Genomic DNA, 23,735 nt, shown 5'->3' on the forward strand with positions numbered 1-23,735 from the left:
GTTCATAGCAGCATTGAACTTTCCATAATGTGAATCACCTGCCAAATTACTCAGGCCACTCCCAGGAAAGGCCATTCTATTCTACACTCTGATGAGGTGACTTAATGCTATACTCACACTCTGGAAACTAATCTATTTCAGTCCTGTTCATTTCATTACCTCATTCTTCTGAATTCCCCTCGGTTCAAAACAATTAGAGGACTAAAGTCATAAATCAGTGAGTGAAAACTCAAATAGACCTACCTTTACAAAGTTCAAGTGGACTTGATCTTTTGCAAGTCTTCATTTTCTCCAGCTCCGGAATTAAAATGCACAAATACCCAGGGTTTTCTAAGCCCACTGTAACGTGTGCAACTCATCTATGTGACTAGATCTAATCAATTTAGGCTTGTTAGATTTTTTTTCTGCTGGTTCAACAAAACAGGTCTCTGTGTAGCCTTGGCTGTCCTGGAAATCACTCTGTAGATAAGGCTGGACTCTAACTCACAAAGATCTGCCTGCCTTTACTTCCCAAGTGTTGGGATTAAAAGCGTGATAGATTTAAACTTTCCTGACAGTCATCTTCCCTAGCTATTACACATGACAAAATTCACCTAGCCTGTTTTGGATTTTATGAACTATATTTCACATGTTTTACATATGTGTTGTATTTAAGTTATAAGTGGACCAAATGGTTCCATTAACAATGACGAGTATACTCCGGTACTCATCTCTGTTGTTCAGAAGCTTGGTTAAAAAATACTAACACCCAGTAAACACATACTGAATAAATATCCTTTAAATTGTGGAAACACCCATAGTAAATTTGTGTTACGTGATACTTTTTGTATATTTATCATGATATATTTGATACAACAGTAGGGTGTGCTATAAAGATTTCAACTGCAAGAAAAAGCTAATAACAAAAAAAACTAAACAACTGCTAATACCACAGAGGTAGTCACCAGTGTCAAATGTTTTAAAAAGGGAACAACAATATCATGATGATAGAATGCCTGTATGACATATAAATTGCTTTTTTTTTTTTTTTTTTTTTTGATTTTCGAGACAGGGTTTCTCTGTAGCTTTTCAGTTCCTGTCCTGGCACTAGCTCTTGTAAACCAGGCTGGCCTCGAACTCACAGAGATCCGCCTGCCTCTGCCTCCCGAGTACTGGGATTAAAGGCGTGCGCCACCACCGCCCGGCTACAAATTGCTATTTTATAGCTAGAAAAAAATGAAAATAAAAGAAGTAAATTAAGATGCCCATGCCAAAAAGGAAAAACAAACAAACAAACCTCTTGAATGCCAACCACATCTCTGTAAGGGAAAAAGCCACTAATCGCAGTATCATAGCATCTGAACACAGAGCCTATCTATATCAGGCTAGAAAAGTCATACTACTCATCGTGATTTCTACAACTGAGAATGAGGCTGCCAAAACATGAGATATGTTTAAAAATTAAATATCACTTGATCTTTCTTCCCAAAGAAGTAGCTCTGAGATACAGGCTGTCTACCAGATATACAGAGATGAGGTATAAATAACTTATGTTATTACAGTCTGGCCTTAGGTTAAAGTATCCAGTAAAAACCAGCATGCTAATCCCATTATAAATTCAGCCAAAATCACTCTCTACTCCTGCCTTTCCATTCTCGGGCTGACCTCCTGCCATGGTTAACGTCAGTTGTCAGCCTAACACACTTTGGAAGGAGGAAACTTTAGTTGAGGAAGGATCTCAATCAGGCTGAGGTGTGGGCTTGTCTGTATGGTATTTTCTTTGTTGTTAATAGATGGTGGAAGACCCAGACCACTGTGGGCAATATCATACTTGGCCTTGTGGTCTGGACTTAAAAAGAAAGCAGGCTGAGCAAGCCATGGAGAGCAAGCCAGCAAGCAGCTCCCCTCCATGATCTCCGCTTCAGGACCCATCCCCGAGGTTCCTGCATTAGAACTTGTAAGGTGAAATAAACCCTTTCTGCCCCACATTGTTATGGTCAGTGTTTGATTGCAGCAAAAACAAAGCAAATTAGAACGCTTCCATTTTATATTTTTTATCCAATCCCCACTTTTCACAAATTCTACCAAACTCATTTGTTTTTCGATGAAGAAAATATAACAGATTCTTTAGGGCAATCACAGTTTCTCAGACACAGAGTCAGTTTTTAGGTTCCTTTTCATGTTTCCCTGAAAAGTTGGCCATTATGGGGAGATACGATGTTCTTTTCAATACTTCCATTTGTAATGTGTTATAAGATGATCTTACCCATAGAAAACTGCACACCAGGGAAATGATGACTGTGAGTCCTAACTTAGATAGGGAGAGGGTACAAATACAATCCCACTTATATGTAACCCTGGGAATCAATGACTATCTTAGTTCACTAACAAGGTAAGGTTTCAGAACACATCACTGTGTTACTTAGCAGTGAGACTGCCCAAAACCCAAAGCCCAACCCTTCCCACAAAAAAGTTAATAATATGGGACATATCTTAAGCTAATTTATTATAATACTCGGTTCTAATTATGCATTCAAAAGCCTTCTGATTGCAGTTTTGCAGAAGCTTAAGCACTTCATTAGACAAATGCATTGTTTTCCACACTGCATGTTGCAGCATTATTTTTCAACCTGACAGCTTTACTTACTGTCTTAGAACCAGTATTAATGTACTGCATCACCATTTCTTTTTTGATACTGAAGTCTTTTTCCCGCAATGGTGCCTTTTTATCTTCATTTAAATTCATATCTTCCTGGAAAACACAATTAAAAAGCCCGATTTTAGAATCTAAGTAGAGCAGCAGTTCGACATACACTCTATGAAACAGAAAAATCAATAATTTGTGACTAAAGCAGCATTAATTGTTTTGGAATGATTTACACATGGTTCTGCCTGAAGGAAGGAGAGCTGGGTACACAGAAAGCATTCTAGATTATTTAACAGGTAAAACACTTACCAGAAAGGCTTTAAATTCACAGCAGGCTATTAAAATTATATTCACATCACTATAGATAATTAGACAGTTGCAGATTTCTGCCTTTCATAAGGTCATTAGGATTCAAAATTTCAATATATTTATTTATTTTACAACAGCTGCACCTGAAGCTATCTTGTACTGTTTTAAAGAGATAATCTGCATACTATAAAAATAAAAATAAACCACCACCTTCCAGGATAGCTACAAGAACATGCATAATACCAGATACCTAATAGTAATGCAAGAAAATGGCATAATATGCTATGGTTTTAATCCTTTCTGTCTACCTCATCAAAAATATTAAGCAGTTAATTTACTGAATGAACTAAGTAACATAAAAGTTGAATTTCTGAATGAATACAAGAATTTGTGAATTGGAACAAGATAAAAGCCTAACATTTCTCAAAGGATCTAAGCATCCTATACTTTGCTGTAAGACTAATTATGACTAATAATCCAAGTAGCCACAAAATCATATGAATTCCATAAATAATTGCTTAAGAAGTTGCTGTGGTAGAAGCTGGGAGACAAAAGGGCTAGTGAGGAAGAACAGCATCAATAATTTCCTCAGGACCACAGTCCCGGACCACACATGAGATGATTCGTAAAACAACTGTATGTATAAATTCTAGATCTACAAATGAATACATAAAAATTGAAACTTCAAATAACCTATGCAACTCAGCAAGCTTAATTGGAGACCCTTACCTTGTACACAATTACACTTGTGATTGATTTATGGCAACTCTCTTACTTAAGTATGGAAGTTTTCTTCCTGAGAAATTTGAGATGACAGAATCCTAGTGCCCTATTTTAACAGGAAAGGGGGATAGAGAAAGAAAACTGGATTTATTGAACTCCCAACACAAAGCAAAGCATGATACAGCACCCCAGGCATGTGACTACACCTAACTAATTATTAGTCTCTATATATTCAGGAGGAAAGTATATTGCAAAGAAAAAAAAGAAGGGATGAAGAAAAAATAATCAATCATATGGAAGTAAATAATGCAAGATTTTCAAAATAGATTTTTATCTATAGAAAACAGGGTTAATAAGAAAAACTCCTGAAACAATAGCACCAAGCACTGAGAAGTAATAAAGTATCCAAGAAATACACAGGAAATTTTGTCATAGAAAATGCACACACACACACACACACACACACACACACACACACACACTTCCAGAGAGACTAGGCCTCTCAGAAGACTATCTACAAAACTGAGCAGGATAAGACTGGGAATGAACAGAATGAACAAGACAACAATTTTTGTATGTCTTGGTTCATATTCTCAAAATAACCAAGTCTCCATCTTCTTAGTAGAGCTGCTATAAAGGAAGAGAGTAGTGGGTGATCAAACTACAGACCAATGCGCTGGATCACGCAGACTACCTCAGGATAAGGGGAGAGGGGAGACAAGGATGTCAACTGTGAAGTACCACTTCAATCTAAATTCGCAGCGCAGTCTGAATACTCTAGAGAAGCAAGCCTCAACACCCTCCAGTTGACCAGGCCTGGGAGCTAGGACTTGTGGGACAGGGGGAAGCAAATTCCTGAAGAATATAAAGTAAGTTATTTGAGGACCCTCATTATCTCAGGTTTACATTGGCCACCCTGGAGAAATACAGATGGGGTGGGTGGAGCATCAACCAGAACCACTGTGGCATCTAAAACTAATTTCCTTCATTAAAGTGAGGTTTCTAACATAGCTAAAAATTAAAAAGAACTCTCATAGATTGCCTAAATGAACAATATAAATCATCGCGAATGGACTGATTCTTCCTTCCAAATGTAATATGCGATACCTTCTCCACTGTAAATAAAGTCAGAAAATGAAAGTATAACTACAGGTAATTTAAGAGCCCCAATATGACAGCTTACTATTTCATCAAATATATGTTATAGATAAAAGTAGACATAATTATAAACCTGATAAGTAGTTTGCTACAACTGTGCCAAACTCCTGTTAATAAAAGAAAAAATAGTAACTTTGCAGAAGACACACCCTGAAGACTCTACTTTCCATGATAGCCCAGGCTAGCACAACCATAGATAGCAATATGGCATATCCCCTGATAATAATGCATTGGGAAGGAAACATCAGCTCTATGATATTCTCCCCAAACCATTTCTCAGTCTAATTCCAGGGAAGGAGATGGGGAAAACAAAAATCAGACAAACTCAGATTGAGAGCATTCTACAAAATAAAGAAGATTCTTCAAAAGTGTCAGTCATAAAAGATAAGAACCTATCACTGAATATCTATGGGGACAAAATGCAAACTGTGACTGGATCCTGGACATGAAAGAGGGTGGCTGGAAATACAGACTATAGCTTAGTTCACAGCATTCACATGAAGGCCATGGATTTCACCTGTAAACTTTACTTTTACTTTCTTCAGGCCCCACCCTCAAGGTCACTGTTGGTCCTTTTCAACATCTCATAACCAGCTGCCCTCCCTCAAATACCAGCTCCACACTCCTGTCCCTGACCTCAATCTTCCATCTTGCAATTTCCCTTGCTTGCAAACCTTTTCTTTTAGCTCACTGACATCTCCACTCTGGTACTTTGTCTTCATTCAAACCAGTTCTTCCATCAATTATTCCTACATTCATTGGAACTGCCGCTTGTTGATGGTCCCACACCACACCATGGGCACGGGAGACCTGGCCCCTATGGCATGGGCCTAGAAGAGCTGGCTACTCACGTTACCTGAGAGGCAAGGTCCCAGTGACCCAGACTGGCCAGCTCAGGTACCATTCAGACCCAAATCCCAGGTCTTCAGTAGGCTCCTCTATCATCTACCATCTATGACCTGATGGAGCCAGGAAGGGATTGGTCCTACTAGAAGATAACAGCACAATCTCCATGACCTGGGGCAACCGCAGGATGTTGAAGAAGAGTTTCGGTGAAGTTCCAGTGATGATGGTGCAACAGAGCACTTGAACCAAACCAATGACTTACTGCAATGAACAGTTTGTGGGTGGAGCTGATTGGACAAAAGGGTATACTGTGTCACACACTGCAGCACCCAACACGACTAGGATGAATGAAGAGGTGTTGGAAAGATGGAGAAGCAAGGTGTTTTTCTTGTGTATGTTCTCTTTTGTTTCTGACTGACCTGAGAAGGTTCTTTAGGGAGTGTGCTAAGGGGCGAGGAGAAGACATGAGTTCCCACTTGTCTCTCCTTTTTCCCATCTCTTAGGTTCATGTATTCAATACTTCTGCTTTACTCCACATGCCTTCCTTTTTCAGCTTACACACCAGGTGTTTGTTTGGTTTTTTTGTTTTGTTTTAATGCAACTTGCTGCATCTTTCACAATGCATAGTCCTCACTGAACATTTTTAAATGCACAAACAAAACTTCTCATCCAGAATTTCCCAGTCCTATTTTACAACAATCATGAGAAGAGGGTAAAGTTTGAAACAGGTAGCTGGAGTCAATATATTTGAAGACCTAGCCTAAGGTGCTAAGTAAGCAACTGCTACTCCTAGAAGACTCTCAAGTGCCTTCAGACAACAGCATGCCATGCTATAAAGACAGGCTGAAATCCACCGTAAATGCAAAGGAGCACAGTAGAAGTACACAGACCTCAATGACATGCAATCAGGGTCAGTGTGGAACTGAGCACTGTCCAATAGTACCTGCGCATAATGAATGAGGCTGACACGCCTCCCAAATGTCACCAAGTTTGCCCTTTGCCTGGTGCTATGTCCACCCAAGGAAAGAATTAGGCCTTATCTTTTTAACAAAGGTACTGAATGAATCAGGGCAGGCCCAGACTGGAAAGGAGGTCAAGCCAGTAGCGACCAAGAAGACACTCCAAAAGATTTTCTCTATCAGTTGGATAAAGCCAGAAGGTCCTATATGCCAAAACTTCATCATTTTGCTACTGCTTTTATACATATTGAGTCATATGCTGATAAAATATTGGCATGTAGTAAATATTTCTACTCTATCATCAACAAAACTGAGAAAGAGATATAAACTTAGTATATGAGCATATTTAGACAGTAAAGAGCAATTGAGTAGAGAATGGCAACCAGAGAGTGGGCATTTTTTCAACTGAATTACAAATGTTAGACTCAATATTTTCATTCATTAGTGTAGATTTTACAAGACAGCATGCTCATTAAATTTACATACATCAAGTTGAGTGGGATAGTTAACACCATGGAGAGTCAGATTAAATTGAAAATGATTGACTATTTGAGCACTGGGCAAATACATACAATCAGTTAGTTGAAGATGGTCAGGTGTGAGGGACTTCTGCCAGAATGCAAAATAAGCACATGCTAGGCAAAGGCATGGCAACAAACAGTCACAAAATGGATACTGGAAAAACATTATAATCATTGATCAATACATTTGTAGGAATCAATGAGAAGATAAAAATCACTGGGAGATAAAAATGAATACAGCAACGGGAAAACCAAACACTAATTCTTCAAGCAACAGATATCACTGGATTTCAATAGTGTTTGTGTACTTTTTCAAGGGCTCAAACCAAAATAATCATTCTCTCTACAACATATTTATTCATATCACTACAGCCACAAACTGTATCATAAGAGGAGGTACTCCTGATACCCCAATTATCTGTCTTGGGACCATGAAGTTCAACATCCTAAAAGCATAATTACACCCAAATATCCGCAAAAAGTACAACTCTATTCTTAAGCACATTTGCATTTCTCTTCCACATCATGCAATATCAAACAATCTTCTTAGTGTTTACCTCCACACTGAGGTTTATTTTCACTACCATGAATAGGTTTCATGCCAACTGAAAAAAGTAAAATTTCCATGGCCTTATTCCAATATTAACTAAGTCTTTCTTTGGGAATACAATAACTTTGATGATTAAACTGGGTTTAAAAATAGATAGAAAACTGAATGATAAACAAAAGCAAGAATCTGAGCTGTAGAGATGACTCAGTCAATAAAGATCTTGCTACACTGCATGAGGACTTGAGTTAGACACCCAGCCCCCATGCCAGAAGCCAGGCATGCCGCCATAGGCATGTAACCATATCCCTGAAGAGACAAAGACTGGAGGATCCCCGGGGCTCACTGGCCTGAAAACAGCAAGCCTCCAGGTCCCATACAGAGATTCTGTCTCTAAAAATAAGATAGACACCTCCTACAGACTGACAGCTGACTTCCACATAAAGACACAAGCACACATGCACACATACACAGGCACATCTTCAGATATACATACATTACAGTGGAATGTGAAATACAACGGAATGGAAGGTAGAATGGAAATACTAGCAACAATCTGCAACTTAGAATTAACTTTATTACGACTTTACTACATTCAGCTGTCAGTACATAAAGTGAAGTTTTTCTTTTGTCTGTCAATTTTAAATTTATGTGAACAGTATAAACCAATGGTTCTCTACCTATTGGTTACAATCCCTTCAGGGTCACATATCAGATATTTACATTCTGATTCATAACAATAGCCAAATTATGAAATAATGGTATGGTTGGAGGTCACCACAAAATGAGGAACTGTATTAAAGGGTAGCAGCATTAGGAAGGTTGAGAACCACTATAGTTTTATCTCAATTAAAAATTAAATTCCAAATTGTCTTCATGCCAATATCAAGAACCAATAAAGACAGTAACAATTAAATATCGCTTTTATTGTATATACTCTAATTTTAGTAGAACAAAACAAGAAGTATAATGAATATTCAAGGCGATTCCCAAGTGTGATTTATTTGGGAATAATGCCTAGCCAAGACTATCAAGAATCTTCAGAGTCACCCACCAGAACAGACACCCATTACATAATCATTTGGGTGAGAGCACCACTATTGATTAAAAAGTGTCTCATTCACTTACTTTGAAACTTTCATAAACACTGGGCATTCCTCATAAATTACATTACACATTAAATAGGCGCTCAACCTCAGACACCAAGGTTGACTTTCTCACAGGACAAAACTGACACACAGGAGCTATGTGTAGATGTAAGAGAATTCTCCTGCAAACTTCCAAGTGGAGGACGGACATCACACATTTAAACATTACCATAATATTTGTCTTCTCAAAATGCCTCTCTATGACCAGTCTATTGGTGGCACAAACTGCCAACAAATTTCCTAAGCCATTTACTTCCTCAAGGAAACAGCCGAGCACCTCCATTATACCATGGCACAAGCAAATCATGAGTCAAACTGATATACCACCAACCACCCGCCCCAACCCGCCCCCCAACACACACACGACTGCACCCTCTTTCTCCTTTCAGCTGCATTGTATTTCGGCTACTCTTGAGTCACTATTAAATAAAAGGGTTTTTTTTATTCCAACCAACTGAGAGGCACAAGAGTGACAACTTATAGAGGCCACAAAACAAAGCATTCCCCCAGAACCTCTCACACACCATCTGGTCATCATAAACAGACCTTTAGGGTTGTATGAAATGGAGCGTTCTTGTGACATGAAAGAAAGACTGTGTAAAGAATACTGATATTGGATAGAGATGTTGATAGGAACATATGGCAATTAAGTAGAGGTTGGGTACCCAGGTTCTTTTTATTAAAAGTTCTGGTGACATTCATTTGCCCGAGTAGAGGAATACCTATGAGTTAACCCAATAGCACCGAGAAGAAAATGAAAAGTGTCATTCCTGTGTGTCCACTCTGACAATACCAATCCTCTGCCAGTTATTCAGAAACCACAGTATCAGGTTTGGGTTCTTAGTATAAATAATAAAAGAATTTTAAAATGGATTTGGGAGGAAATTTGAGAGCAATTTTTTTAGAGTCTGAGAGAAGAACTCTAAGCATCAAGCCATCTACAAGTCTTGGCCACCTCCTGGAGGAGGCAGATGAGGAAGAAAGCCATGCCTCCCTCAGGCAGGTTCAGCAAAGGAGATCAACAATGTAGCTGAAGGAGAGGGGACACTGAAGAAACGAAAGAGGTCCCCTGCTTTTCTGGTTACTCAGAGAAGAATCACTGACACACTGTCCCTGCCCTTTGGGCTTTCTTTGTCTTTCTATGAAGGCTTTCACCCTTCTGCCACCTTGCTGTATTTCCATTGTGTAGCTACTTGCCAATTTCCATTGCCTGCTTCCTCTGCTGTAACTTAAAAGGCAAGACAGGCAATGTCTCTCTCCCTTTCTTCATCTCCCTCCCCAGCATCTGCCAAGACTTATGACTTGTCTACTTTGGTGTTCTCTCAAGGCTAATAAAACTGTCCTTCTAATCTCATTCAAAATTATTTTATTAATGAGATATTGAATCCAAAGGAGTGAAGCCAAGTTCCGTGGTAACATTTAGAAACTAAATAGCATGACTCTGACAAAAAGTTTGGAAAAGTGATATATTCCACACATGTGTACATATCGTAGTTACTCATTTAATCAGTATTGGAGACGAGATTCCAGCAGCTACTCTATACAGGAGACCCGGTCTAGTGAGGGCCAGGGTAATGAGGGAGATGTAAGTAGGATACAGAATGGGTGAGAGGGCACAGAAAAGATCAAGTATCTTGGGATGGAAGAAAGAGATACCAGTGCTGTAACCATGAAAGACAGAAAAAAAATGGTTATTATTGGATTAGCCCAGGATGTTCCTCAATTTAAGAACAAGAGTAAGATTTTAGATGTTAGGACATGTTGTTGTTAGGTACAAAGAAATTTTTAGTAACGAACAGCTTCTAGCTCCCTCAGGTTAATTTAAAAGTTAAGAATAAAGTCTCAGTGTAAAGAAACATTCTCAACAGTCAAGACAATTTACAACCTTTTATTACACAAATCTGCTCAGTGCAGGGAACTAAATAAAGAATGAGAACAACTGCCATAATCCATGGATATTCTAATTGAACACACAAAAAATATGAAATAGTCTATAACAATAAAATCTAATAACAGAAAAGTTACTGGCTATCAAAGTCAATAAACAAGATTATTTTATAAAGATGATTGCTACTATTTTAAAAATAGTACATGTATATTACCAAAAAGCCTAGGAATGAAAATAAAATGCATTTTTCGAAGGCATTGTGAGTTTTTATTGCTCAAAAAGAGACTTAAATATGCAATGCCTACATGTGGGAAAATCAAAAAGGTATCCATTTTATTTAAATTAGCAAAGAAATCCATATAATTCCAATGACGATCCCATAATGTTTAAAACAGTATTTCACTGGTTTTAGAATTATTACAAAAGCAGAGAATGCAAGAATAAAAAAAGCAACGGTAAGGTGAAGGGTCTTCTTAGATGCTGCTAATAGGCACAGTCATTAAAACAGTAGGGAGTCCTACTGAGTTCACACACCTCTAATCCTAGCACTGGAGAGGCTGAGCCAAATGTAATTTAGAAGCCAACCTGGTCTCCATAGCTAGTTTAGTACCATTCAGAGCTATACAGTGACACCGGGGGGAAAATTAAAACAAAAAAAGTAGAGCGGGACAAAATAACTAATAAATCAAATTACATCATATTCTAGGTAGTAACTAATTTACAACACTGGAGGATTACAGATAACAGGAAAGAATAGATAACTCAAACAGTGCTGCACGGATGTAATTCTAGCATTGTAGTTGATGACAAAATAAATATTTCATCAATAATATATACAAAGCATGAGTCATAAATATAACATTGAAATCTACTTCTATACTTCAAAACATCAACAAATATAAAATAACAAGCCTCAGGCTAAGAAAAAAACTGGGCATGAGATTATTCATAACTTATGACAAATGAAACAAATTACTTTAAAGACAAAAACCCAACAAGAAAAGAACCAAATGATACAAGCTGGAAATTCACAGAACAGTAGACCACAGACAAATATGTATGTGAAAAGTTAACTTCTGATCAGGAAAAAGACATCCTGTAAAGTGTGAGGAGTTATGCTGACAGCTAAGAGGCTCACCAAACTTCCAGTCTTATGACACTGGTGCAAACTAAGGCACAGTCTACACATAAACCAGACTGGAATCTTCAAATATGTCAAACTCAAAAATATGAAAAAGAAAACATAACAGGACAGTCAAATATCTTACACAATTCAGAAGTAGGTTATTTTAAGAAAAATTATCAGTACTATCAGAAGAAAAAATCATGTCTATGAATTAACTCATAGAAATAGCTCAGTGCCCTTTCTGATTTGGATAGTTGTACTGTGACTATGAACTACTATGGACCTATTTGTAAAAAAAGAGTACTATGGGGCATTAAATCAGTGACTTATCAAATAGTTCACAGATACGAAGTTTAGTATACATTAGTGCTTACTTTACAGAAAACTACAGACTAACAATGAAAATGAAAACTATTGAGTTAAAAGTATTAAATCATCTCCCTAGTCACTGGTGGCACACGCCTTTAAATCCCAGCACTCGGGAGGCAGAGACAGGTGGATCTCTGTGAGTTTGAGGCCAGCCTGGTCTACAAAGCTAGTTCCAGGATTCCAGGACAGCTAGGGCTGCTACACAGAGAAACGCCTCCCCCCTCAAAAAAAAAAAAAAAAGCATTACTCATCTCTAGAAAAAAAGAAAAAGAAAAATTATAGTTTTGGAAGCAGTACACGAAAGAACTTCAATTTTATCTACAGTGGTTTTCACTGAATTAGTTTCTAGCTTCTATATGTTCCTTATGTTTAAATATTCCACAACTAGGAAAATACCACTCAACAAAAGTAGATTTACATTTCTATTATATACTGAACTCTGTTTCCAAATGCAATACTTTTAGTATCTTTCTCATTTCTCTTCAATAAAATTGCCAATATATGTATTAAACAGCAGGTCACCTAAACTCTATTGCCAGGAGACACTTCAAGTATAAGCTTTGGAGATGGTATATTTTATAGATGTGTTTTCTTCTATGCTATGAAAAAGCCCGATAAATATCTGCCCAGAAAGTGATTAAAGCATTTCCATTAATATGTAAGTCTCTCAAGCACCTTTACTAGACTGTTTTCTTCTGCACTATTCTAGAGAGGATTTCTAGAATTTAATTAGTGACAGAATGATTCTGTTATCACTGGCACTCGCTTAATGCCTGTTGATGATGTCATCATGATAGATGAACTGTCTTACTTACTGTTCATTGTCTCAACAGTAAACATGAGAAAATGAAAAAAGGTGAGAATGCATGAAAAATCTCTTTCACTTTTTTAACATTTCTGTATTACTTGGTAGAATAGCAATTACAGCTAATCTCCATCCAATCTAACCGTCTAAAGCAGAGAAAGATATAATATCTTTAAAAATCTCAAAAGTTGCCTGGCTTAGTACTCGCCTTTAATTGCACCCTGGGGAAAGAGGCAGATGGATCTCAGTGGGTTTGAGACCAGGCTGTAACATAGCAACTCCAAGTCAGCAAAGACTACATAGTGAGACAATGTCTTTAAAAAGAAAAAAAAAAATCTTAAAAGTTGGGAAGTTTCATATATTCAACAGACATGTGTTTGGAATTCTGATACTCAATAGTAAATCTAGTAGGGAGACAGACATTCAAATAATAAAGGACAAATCTATAAGGCGCTCATGAAATCACAGCTCAGGAGAGGTGAGGAGTGGGGAAGGTTTTAAAGAACGTTTCACTGAGACATGCAATGTGAGAGCGTTCGCACATAGAAGCACGTTGAGGCCAACGAAAAGGGACCATTGTGATTGCCCCGTAAGAGGTTCTATAGGAGAAGAGAAATACGGACAGAGATAATAAGGTCAGAAGTCAACCAATATGGGACCAAAGCCCTAATAGACAAAGGATGGCTCAGGTTTCAGTGAGCTTTCCAGAGAGGGAACTAAAGAACAAATGGGAATTTGATGTCATTTTTTAGAAAATATGATGTGTTCCATTTCTAGTGTATTGAGATTTGACATCTTTTAGATAACTAATTTTAGCTTCTCTTCTGTGGGAGGCATATGAACAGGTCCAATGCTGCAGGAAGAGTATAGAGAAAACCAAAGGATATAAAGATAAGACAGGAGAGACAGATGCAATAGTAAGGAAAAAAACGGACAGATGGAAGACTAGACAGAGAGGATGTAAATCAGGACCAGGAAAAAGGTATCACTCTGCCCATAGCAAAAACAGAAATCTATGTCACAGATTTTTTTTAGAAGATTTATTATTAAAAAGCCATTTACAACCGAAATGGTACACAACCAAAAGGAAAAGGTCCACGATTATAAACTGTTATAAATACATACAGAGTAAGCTATTCTCTGCAGAAGGTAGAGTATGTTAATTTGAATAAAATTAGAACATATTGGCTTTCTAGTAACAGAATATGAATACCAGGTAGATTCAGAACTGAACCACCTACCTCCTACATCCAAATGGTAAATGCAATAGAATAGACTCAGAAGATAGGGGAGAAGGGAGCCACACAAAAGACAATGATCAGGACATGACAAGAGTGGATGACATCAGAGGAAAGCAGAGTCACAATACCAAGGAAAGTGCCAGCATTTGCAATGTATGCCTATGGTATGCAACACAGATACACACAAAGACGTTCATTGCCCTAATCATTATACTGCATGAAAGGGGGGATAACACCTAAATACAATAAAAGCAATGTATCTCAAAATATGGATACTTTTTTGGGTTGTCTGAGTGAGCCTGGACTAGCATAAATTTGTTGGCAAGATTTTTGCCAGCGAAGCAAATGAGCGATAATTGAACATTACAGCTGTCACTGGTTTCAACCTCATGAAGCCTGCAGGACCAGGTTAAATTTCCAATCTACATAATCATAGCATTTGCTTTGTTTTAAGTCCAGAGAAATTTGTTTTAGCAGCAATAAACCAGAAACTAAGAAAATCCCATAGGACATCAATGGCAAGTTATAAATAACCAAAGCCAAAAAATGCTTGGTCCTACACTCCAGTATAATTCTACAGAGGAGAGACTCAATAGATTAACTAAGAAAAGCTAAGGAGGGAAACGGAGGGCAGCTACACCTCTACCACTGGCACCTGCGGGAATCTCTAAATGGATTAACTTTGTAATGCGAAGAAAGATATGCTTTCTTGTCATGGTGGTAAGGTATATATAGTAAGCTAGACATTTTTATTTGAAGATAAAGAGGAAAACTGAAAGGGATAATTCTAAGAGACCATGCCTGTAATAAGCCAAGTCACTTTCAGCTGTACTTATCAAGTTCATGGTGTTCAAAAAGTCAGTTTCATTACAGACAATCAAAGAGTTCAAGAATCTCCACTAAAGTTGATTTTAGGTATCAAGGCTGTATGTATTGGCAATGTTGAGCCCAACTAGCTCATACATCTAAGATCCACAGAACACAAAGATGGGCTTTCAGTATGTATCAAAATATAAACAAGGGTTGGAGGAAGCTCTTAGGAAGTTTAGCTGAGGACGAGTGAAACGGCTCAGCAAGTAAGGGCGTTTGACACCAAGCCTAACAACCTGAGTTCAACCCCTGGAACCCACATGGTGGAAGGAGAAATGGCTTTAGCAAGTTGTCCTCTAACCTCTATACGTGCACTGTGGAACACACATCCATGCAGATATGCACACAAATAAATACACAGAAAGTTTTAAGTGTATAACTAAAACTTCACAACTGCTCTAGAAACTAAACCATTATAAGACCAAGAAAATCAATTCTCTAAGCAAAGATAAATGTTAAAGTATTGCACTATACTTTGCATTCATTAAATAATCAAGGCAGTAATATTTCAGAGGACTATCTTGAGGAAGAAAAACAAGTGTTCTTCAAAATAAAGTTGCTACTTCTTATACAAATTAAATACTTTCCATAATTGGTAAATAGGAATAATTGTTTTTGAAACTGCACAATTGTGACACAAAGACTCTACATATTTTAAATATGATGAAACCTTTGCAAGCACAAATGCCAAAAGGTTAGCATACCTGATTATTAAATGTTCCAGTCAAAGAAAGTTTATTAATAAAAAATTATTCTCAGCCACAAATGAGACATCTTTATCTCCTTCCTCCACTCAAGGCTCAAGATCCAGAAAGGTCCTAAGGGTCCGAAGAGTGGGAGGACATATGTAAACAGTGTCTTCTGGATATGAAAGAACCATGTATTCTTCAATTCACAGGAGCTGTGCTTGTGTGCACAGAGCTATAAAAGATCAAGCCAGTCCATTCCAGCCAAGAGGGAGGAGAGGTACGTGAGCCCCTACCCCTAATTGAAAAGCTCTTGACAGTTGACTGGCTGTAGGGGAAAGAGAATCATTTTTTTAAGGCCATGCATCCTAGTAGGCCGAGCATTCTCAACGTTCCAGATTATGAGCAACACAAATTGGACTCAGTGAGTAATATAAACATTATGTATTTATCATAAATATAAATATTGCATTATATACGTATAGATATATAGATATATGGTGATATGAAATTGGGAAGGGGTACAGCAGTGGGGTACATCTGGGAGGAATTATAGGGAGGGCTAAGGCTGAATATAATCAAAATATATTGTATACATATGTGAAACTCACAAAGAATAAAGAATATGTACAAATATATATTTTCAAATACTACAGCTCAAGTGCAGTGTAAGTCTAGCTTTCTCCACCGACAAAAAACCAACTGTAAGCAAACAGTGGTTTCGGGAAAAGTCTCTAACTCTCAATTACAGAAGGAAAAAAATCCCTCCTCAGTTTCCTCAGCCTTCACCTTCTGAGCCAAGAGCAGGTTTTACATTCAAAGCATTCTAATATGATGAAGGATTAGAAAGAAGGACAGACTCTGTTCTGTATGTTTGGAAGAAGGCTTAGGAATGACTCATCCTTCGCAGATTTAGCAGTCCCAGCAAAGGACCTTCCACTCTACTTCTGCTAAATCAAAAGGAGGTTTGATTGAAAAGAACTATTACCAAGCAGACCTGCCAAGGTTTATAAGTGATCTGGTCCAGTTATCCATCAAGTATCCAGAATCACTTCCAATAGTCAAGATCCAACTGACCTGCACATATTTCCCTGTACTTATAAGTGATCCTAGCAATCTCAAAAAGAACAGTAAAAACCATATTCGGTATTCTTGGATGGTTGTCCTTTTAACTAACTGCATGTGATCATAAAATGTGTTCTCTATAATGTTTAACAGCAATAGGCTGCTTTCTCTACTTACTCAGATGGGTACTCACAATTAGAATTTAAAAAGGGAATTTTAATGTAGCTAGAAGAACCATAATAGTACCATTCCAAAGTTTCACAGGTAATTAAGGTCCATTTTCATTGCACTGAAGGAAGGGCCGTCTGCCACGGCAAGCCTGCAAAGGTCAAACTGAAGAGAGCTACCTTCAAACAAGCTTCATTACTGGTGACAAAGGCTAGCAAAAAGAGGTTTCTCTGTTCTTGGCCAAGATTATATAGCAGTTCACAGTGTCAACAGGGAAGGAATTCCAAATGTGTAGGTAAAAATGAAAACTAACACTCAATTAGGAGTTGACATAATAGCAGCAAGTTTCCCAAGTCTAAAGTTTGTGAAAGTCAAGTAATAAACATTAAAAATATATCCAGAGTCACTGGCACTTACTAAAATTCTATGAAAACAAACTGGACTTTTATATTCTATCTGGGGTCTTTATGATGATCTACGTGTTAACACTAGACCAAGTACTTGTGTTTTAAAAAAAAAATAAAAAAGTAATGTGTGATGCAAATACAACAATCCTGCTGAATAATTATAGAAGAGATATTAATAGGCTCCAAATTTCACATGTACCTTAAACCCTAAACTAATGAGCAAATGCAGCAATTCCCTAAAAATGGGTAGAGCTTTCAGAAGTAATAGAGCAGACATCTATAGAATAAATCACAATTTAGAAATACACTTAGAAAATCCTTTCATATGGGAGGCAGAGGCAGGCGGATCTCTGTGAGTTCGAGGCCAGCCTGGTCTACAAAGGGAGTTCCAAGACAGGCTCCAAAGCTACAGAGAAACCCTGTCTCGAAAAACAAAATAATAATAATAATAATAATCTGTTATCTTTCGAATCTAACTTTTCTGACCTCTCACTAGTCCCAAAAATAATTCAGAGCTGAGCTCTACAATTTTGTGTAGTGTTTTATGTCCTCCATAGCAAGAGACTGCCTTTCCTTCTGCCTAATTCAAATCCTAAACTGTCACTTGGCCAGGGCTGACTTTCTCTGCAAATTTCCCAAAAACAGTGTAATACGCTACTATCTGCTGTATTTTCATTGAAGCTAATTAGGGATCTCAAAAACTAAAGTAGTTTCTTCCTACTCTGAACATATAGAGAACTGAATTGTTAAACACTACCTTCTGACACTGCTTATGGCATTCTTCAAATATTTGTTTTGAATCATAATAGATATGAAACTTGAAAGTAGCAACTATATAAATAAAAATCAATCTATATAAAATCAGCATCCATTTGTAGCAAATGGTTTCAACGTACTTAACATGCATGGATTCCTGATCAAATCAGTTCATTTAGATTAAAAGCCAGAGGCTGAATCTGTCAGAAAGTCACAGTTAAAGACCAAATGAAGATGGCACCAAAGGACATCATACGTCTCTACAAGAAAAGGCACAGCACAAAGGGACCAACTTCAGTTCTACAGAGACAACTGAGAGAGTGCCTGACATCACATGGATGCACTAATAGCTGGGGATGGAATAAAACAGGGACAAAGAAACAACCCAGAACATTCTACGACAAGAAAGCACTGCAACCATCTGAAGAGCAAATGAACTCGATCACACAATCTATTCAAGATAAAAGAATGCCATTTGATACTTCAGTTGTTAATAAATACAGAATAAAATGGAAAACCAAAAATGGAAACTCTTACCATCATCTTCTCAAAGAGTTTGAAGACTTCGTTCTCAGAAAGCAGCTTTTCCCCTGTCTCTGAAGCCACCGAGGAGCTGTCATTGCTTCCAAACGCGATCTTCAGATGGTGAACAGGAGGTCTCTCTTTCCTGCTCCCTGGAATTCTTATGCTAGCAAATTTTTCCAGCTATGAAGAAAGAGAAAATAGCAAACAAGTCAATATTTTCTCATGCATTAACACTTATCTAGTTCCAAAAACAAAGAAAAACACAGGCCAATCACATCGTCACTGATTCATTCAATGACAGTCACAAACAGAAGCTTCAAAGTTAGCAGTATTGTATACAAGTTTTGAAAAGGTTCCAGCAGGAATCCTATTAAAAGGTAGAAGGGAAATCACACAACTTCAAGAGTCTTTCAGATTTTAAAAGTCACAAATTTTTACATTAAAGATTCTGATTGCCAGATGACCTGTTTTATAGATGAGCAAACTGAGCAGTTTAGCAAAAGCCAAGTCGGCTAGCAGTGATGGCACCAAATGTTACTTCCAGGCCTTTATGGCAGTGACTGCCCTTGCCCAGTGCTCCCATGCAGACTGTCCCCTAGCAAGGGACAAGGAGTGGCACAATAGGACATGGATCAGGAATTTAAATTTTGAACTGTAATGCCTCCATAGTTTATTCACCTGGTAACATCGTTTTTAGCTCCTGCCAGCCTACATCTGAGCTTTGTGGATACCCACAGATTAGGCCCCTAATGAAGTAGATTTTTGTTTTAACGGGATGTTTTCTGTAACAAGATCAAACAGCTGACTGTTTTTTTGAAAATATATTAATATTAGCTAGAAAGCTAATTATCCATTCATTCAAAATTGTTTGTCCTCACAGAAAACCTAAATTCCAATTTCAAGACTAATAAAACTTTCAAAAATCAAAAAGGCAAAAATTTTAAAGATTACATGAATATAAGGTTATTCAAAACATAATTACTGATTATGTAAATCTCTCAACACTGCTATTAATATAAAATTATTGTTTTCACTATAACATGAATAGGAAACCAACAAGATTGGCTCAGTAGGCAAAGGCACTGGTCAACAATGATGATCTGAGTTTGCCCCATCCACCTGCATACACAAATAAATGACTAAAAATGCATGGATTATAGAAGTGCAGAATATACTGCAGCAGCACTAGTTACATCGGGTTATTGAGTTCAGTGGTTAGTTTATTATCTGCACAGCCAAATTTCAAGTGTTCAGGGTCATATTATTTAGTGGTTACCACAATGGTGAATCCACAACCAGATTATTTCAGTTACTGAAGAAAATCCTATTAAAAGAGCTATAGAACCATTAAAGAAAACTGACACCTAAAAATCTTTATTTGTAAAATACGATTCAATCATGCAATTATTTAATTCACTAAAGAACTAGGTCAACTAATAAGATCCAAAACTAATAATATTTATATTCAAATTGGCTTATATTGTCTATGAAGATAATGTCTAGGGAAAATGTTATACACTGTACTTAAACACAGGCTACTTGACATGAGCTAAACTTCTAAGTTAACCACTGCAAAACTTAGAAAGCAGTTACAACCCACCATTACTCTCATCCTAACAAACAAGACACAAAAAGCTGCAAAATGATAGTTGCTGGGTTTTCAATTCATCTGAAAACTAAAGACACAGAAAAGGGAAAGAGAGGTTACTTGGAAAGGAAAGGGAGCAGAGAAATATGGGGAATGAAGAGATATATGTACAAATGCTTTTTCTTGACATCATGCCTTCACTACTCAATAATACAGTGTTTTCATTTTATCAGGTATTATAAATAAAAACAAAGAAGTTCCTAGTGGCATTCTTAAATTTGTTCCATCTCACAAGTACTTCAAAATTGAATTAAAATATTCCTCAAAACTAGATAGACCTGTTGTCTATCTTCCCACTTCTGGGAATGGAGTTTAACATCCTATATATCTCTAGGGACAGGCTTATTCCTTTTGAGCCGTACATCAAGGTGTATAATTCATGTTGCGTGTAGCATTAAGAAACTTAAATAGGTTTGGAAAATATTCCTTCAAAAAAAAAAACAGAAGGGGAGGACAGAAAAAATGAAATGCAAAGAGGTAGCATAAGCACTTTCTTCATGACCATTAGTTTGAGTTTACAAAAAATATCCTTCCTGTCTTCCACCATGGGTCAGGGATAGGAAAATAAAGAGCAGTTGAGTGTTCAATGACATACTGATTGCTGCATAGTTGCTGGCTGAGTGATCAGAAAACTACAGTTCTCTCAGAAAGTCCCAGAGGACAAATGTGCCACCAGCTCTTCCAGATTCTTTCTTGCCACATCTGCAGCATGCCAAAAGTTGAGGAAAGCAGAAGCTGACTGACATCCTTCCTGAGGCACAAAAGGCTTTCAGTAACCACAAGCGACATGTCCTCCTAGATACAGACCAGGAAGGACCTGAGTGAAATGTCCATGACACATCAAGGGTTCGAAAGGATCATGGCTACTGTTAGCTGAAGTGCTCAACACAGCTGACAAAGTCATAGTCTCCTGAAGAAACAGAGAGCAAACTGGAGCTCGTAACAAAGGACAACTCAGCCTTAATCCTAAAAATGGGCATCAGATTCAAAACAGAAAGCTACCCCAGGATTTTGGAACTTGCTAGATCAGTGGTAAAGTCAAAACTGGACTGCCAGGTGCTGAGGCACTTGCTGCACAAGCAAGAGGAACTGAGTTAAAATCTCCAGGACAAAGAAAGCCAGGTGTTGTTTTAGGGATGCTGGTAAACTCAGCAAATCGAGGTTGTTGGACAAGTGGGGCAGGAGGTCACTTGCTTGTCCTCCATATGGCACAAGGTTCAGTCTCTAAGAATAAGAAAAGCCTCGAGATGCCTAGAAGTTAAAGTGCATACTGCTCTTGCAGTGACCAAGTTCAGTTAACTGCACCCAGGTAGGGTTACTCACAACACCTGTGATTCTAAGTCCAGAGACTCTGATGCCTTCTGAATTCCACAGGCACCTGTGCTCACATGTGCACATACACACACATAGAAAAATAATTAAAAATTAGATATTTATAAATGATAGACAGAAGCAGACAATGATCACAAGACAGGCAATGCTCTCCCCTGGCCTTCATGAATTTTCACACACACAAGCATACACATGCACACACACACACACACACACATATCCATCATACTCACATACACATACACTCACACATGCAAGCACACAGTGAAAAAAAAAAACAGTAGTTTGTCCAACTTTCAGTGATATTCAGACACCAAGCACTCAAATCATGTAAAGCCGCAAAAGAGCTGAATTCAAACTAAAGAAACAAGGTTCAGGTTTCCCTGTAGTAAACTGACTGGCCTCCAATTCTAATAGCCTGGAAAAATGGAAGACCTTTCTTTTCTAGGGAGAAAGGGAATGACACCTTTGACTTGTGAAGAAAAAGTCTTACTGTACTAAAATTCTCTATCAAAATCCCTTTAATAAGTAGAAGCAAAATAAGGAAAATACAGACAAAAGCTGAGAGACCCTGCCACCAGAAGGCCTGTTAGGTACAGCAGAAACTGCTAAGCTTTTCAAAGTAAAAAAAATAACGAGAGGTATAATTCCAGATCTACAAAAAGAAATGAAAAATCAATGGAGAATTCATCAGATAGCTGCTGCTAGGACAAAGAAAGAGCTGTAGAGTCAAGAGGCACAAAGCAAGTAGCTATGTCACGTAGATAAGGAACAAGGAGAATGTAGAATGTATTTACACAAAACACTGGCATCTTTCTGGGCGGTGGTGGCACACGCCTTTAATCCCAACACTTCAGAAGTAGAAGCAGGTGGATCTCAGCAAGTTCGAGGCCAGCCTGATCTACAAAGAGAATTTAAGGACAGCCAGGACTGTTAAACAGAGCAACCCTCTCTCAAGAGAAAAAGAAAAACCCCTGGCATCTAAATCACTAGGATAAGCATTCTCTACTACAAAAAATGTGTGCAGAAGCTATAGTCCCTATGCCAGTTTGTACTCTGTGTCTTGACTACTCTTTGAAAACAAGTAGGAATAAAGAAGTAATTTTTGTAAACCAAGGAACTGGTTATTTCACCTTTAGTCACTGCTGAAGCTCTAACTTCTGCAGTTGCACATGGAGAATAAATTTCCAAGTATAGAAACTATCCCAACTCTTATCAGGCACAAAATGCAATGAACTAACATGTGAAACTTATAATGAAGTGAAGGTAAACACAGCATCATTAATGCAAACACGTCAGTAAGTGGGGAAGTGAACTGAACTGAAGCGTTCAAAAGCCAGTGTGCAGTGCACAACTACAGCTTTGTGGGTGATGCAAGAGCTCATAAAATGTTCATTTTCTACAAAAGCCTGTACTTTTAAAAATAAGAACGCCTAAAAGTAATAAAACTTAGAAAAGTGAGTTTATATATGTCCTGTATCTTCTTTTATATATGTCGGGAATGAAGGTAACAACATGAAAGACAGCAGGGCATAAGTAATATAAATTTAGTCTGTGCAATAAAGAAAATGCATGTCTAAATAGAAGACAGCCATAACAAATTCCATAGCAGCAAACTTACAGATCACAAAGAAAACACTGCATCTGTAATCAAAAATTTATAGAAATAATAAAGTAAAATTAGTACATCTTCCCTGAATGTTTAGAATTAAGCTTTAGGGAAAGGTCCAATTTACACAGTGAAAAAGCAAATTTGCACCTCACCATCTTACAACTAGCCAATGGCAAAAATGAGGAAAATGAGCACATTCCTCTTCCAGCCTCTAAATCTGTGAAGATAGTAATACGAGAAACAAAAGGATCAGAATTTTATGCTTTTATTGTAATATTTTTAATTTATTCTTCTTAATTAAAAAGATGAAAAACAAAATACGAGAAGAACCAGGACTGGTAGGATGTTGAGGGGATAAAGAGCTGCCAAACCTGATGAATTCAGTTCAGTAGCCAGGACT

General features: G+C 37.6%; 1 protein-coding gene across 1 annotated transcript in view; it reads right to left on the minus strand.

Moving 5' to 3' along the window:
* Diaph3 (diaphanous related formin 3) overlaps window positions 1-23,735 on the minus strand; it is a 447,861-nt gene that overhangs the window by 378,746 nt on the left and 45,380 nt on the right. Inside the window, exons 3-4 of the mRNA XM_005366057.2 lie at window positions 18,756-18,923; window positions 2,627-2,731 (exon numbers count right to left, since the gene is read on the minus strand). Coding sequence (XP_005366114.1) covers window positions 2,627-2,731; window positions 18,756-18,923 — 273 coding nt within the window. The remainder of the gene's footprint in view (window positions 1-2,626; window positions 2,732-18,755; window positions 18,924-23,735) is intronic.

This window comes from Microtus ochrogaster, unplaced genomic scaffold (assembly GCF_000317375.1).
Source record: "Microtus ochrogaster isolate Prairie Vole_2 unplaced genomic scaffold, MicOch1.0 UNK6, whole genome shotgun sequence".
NCBI lineage: Eukaryota > Metazoa > Chordata > Mammalia > Rodentia > Cricetidae > Microtus > Microtus ochrogaster.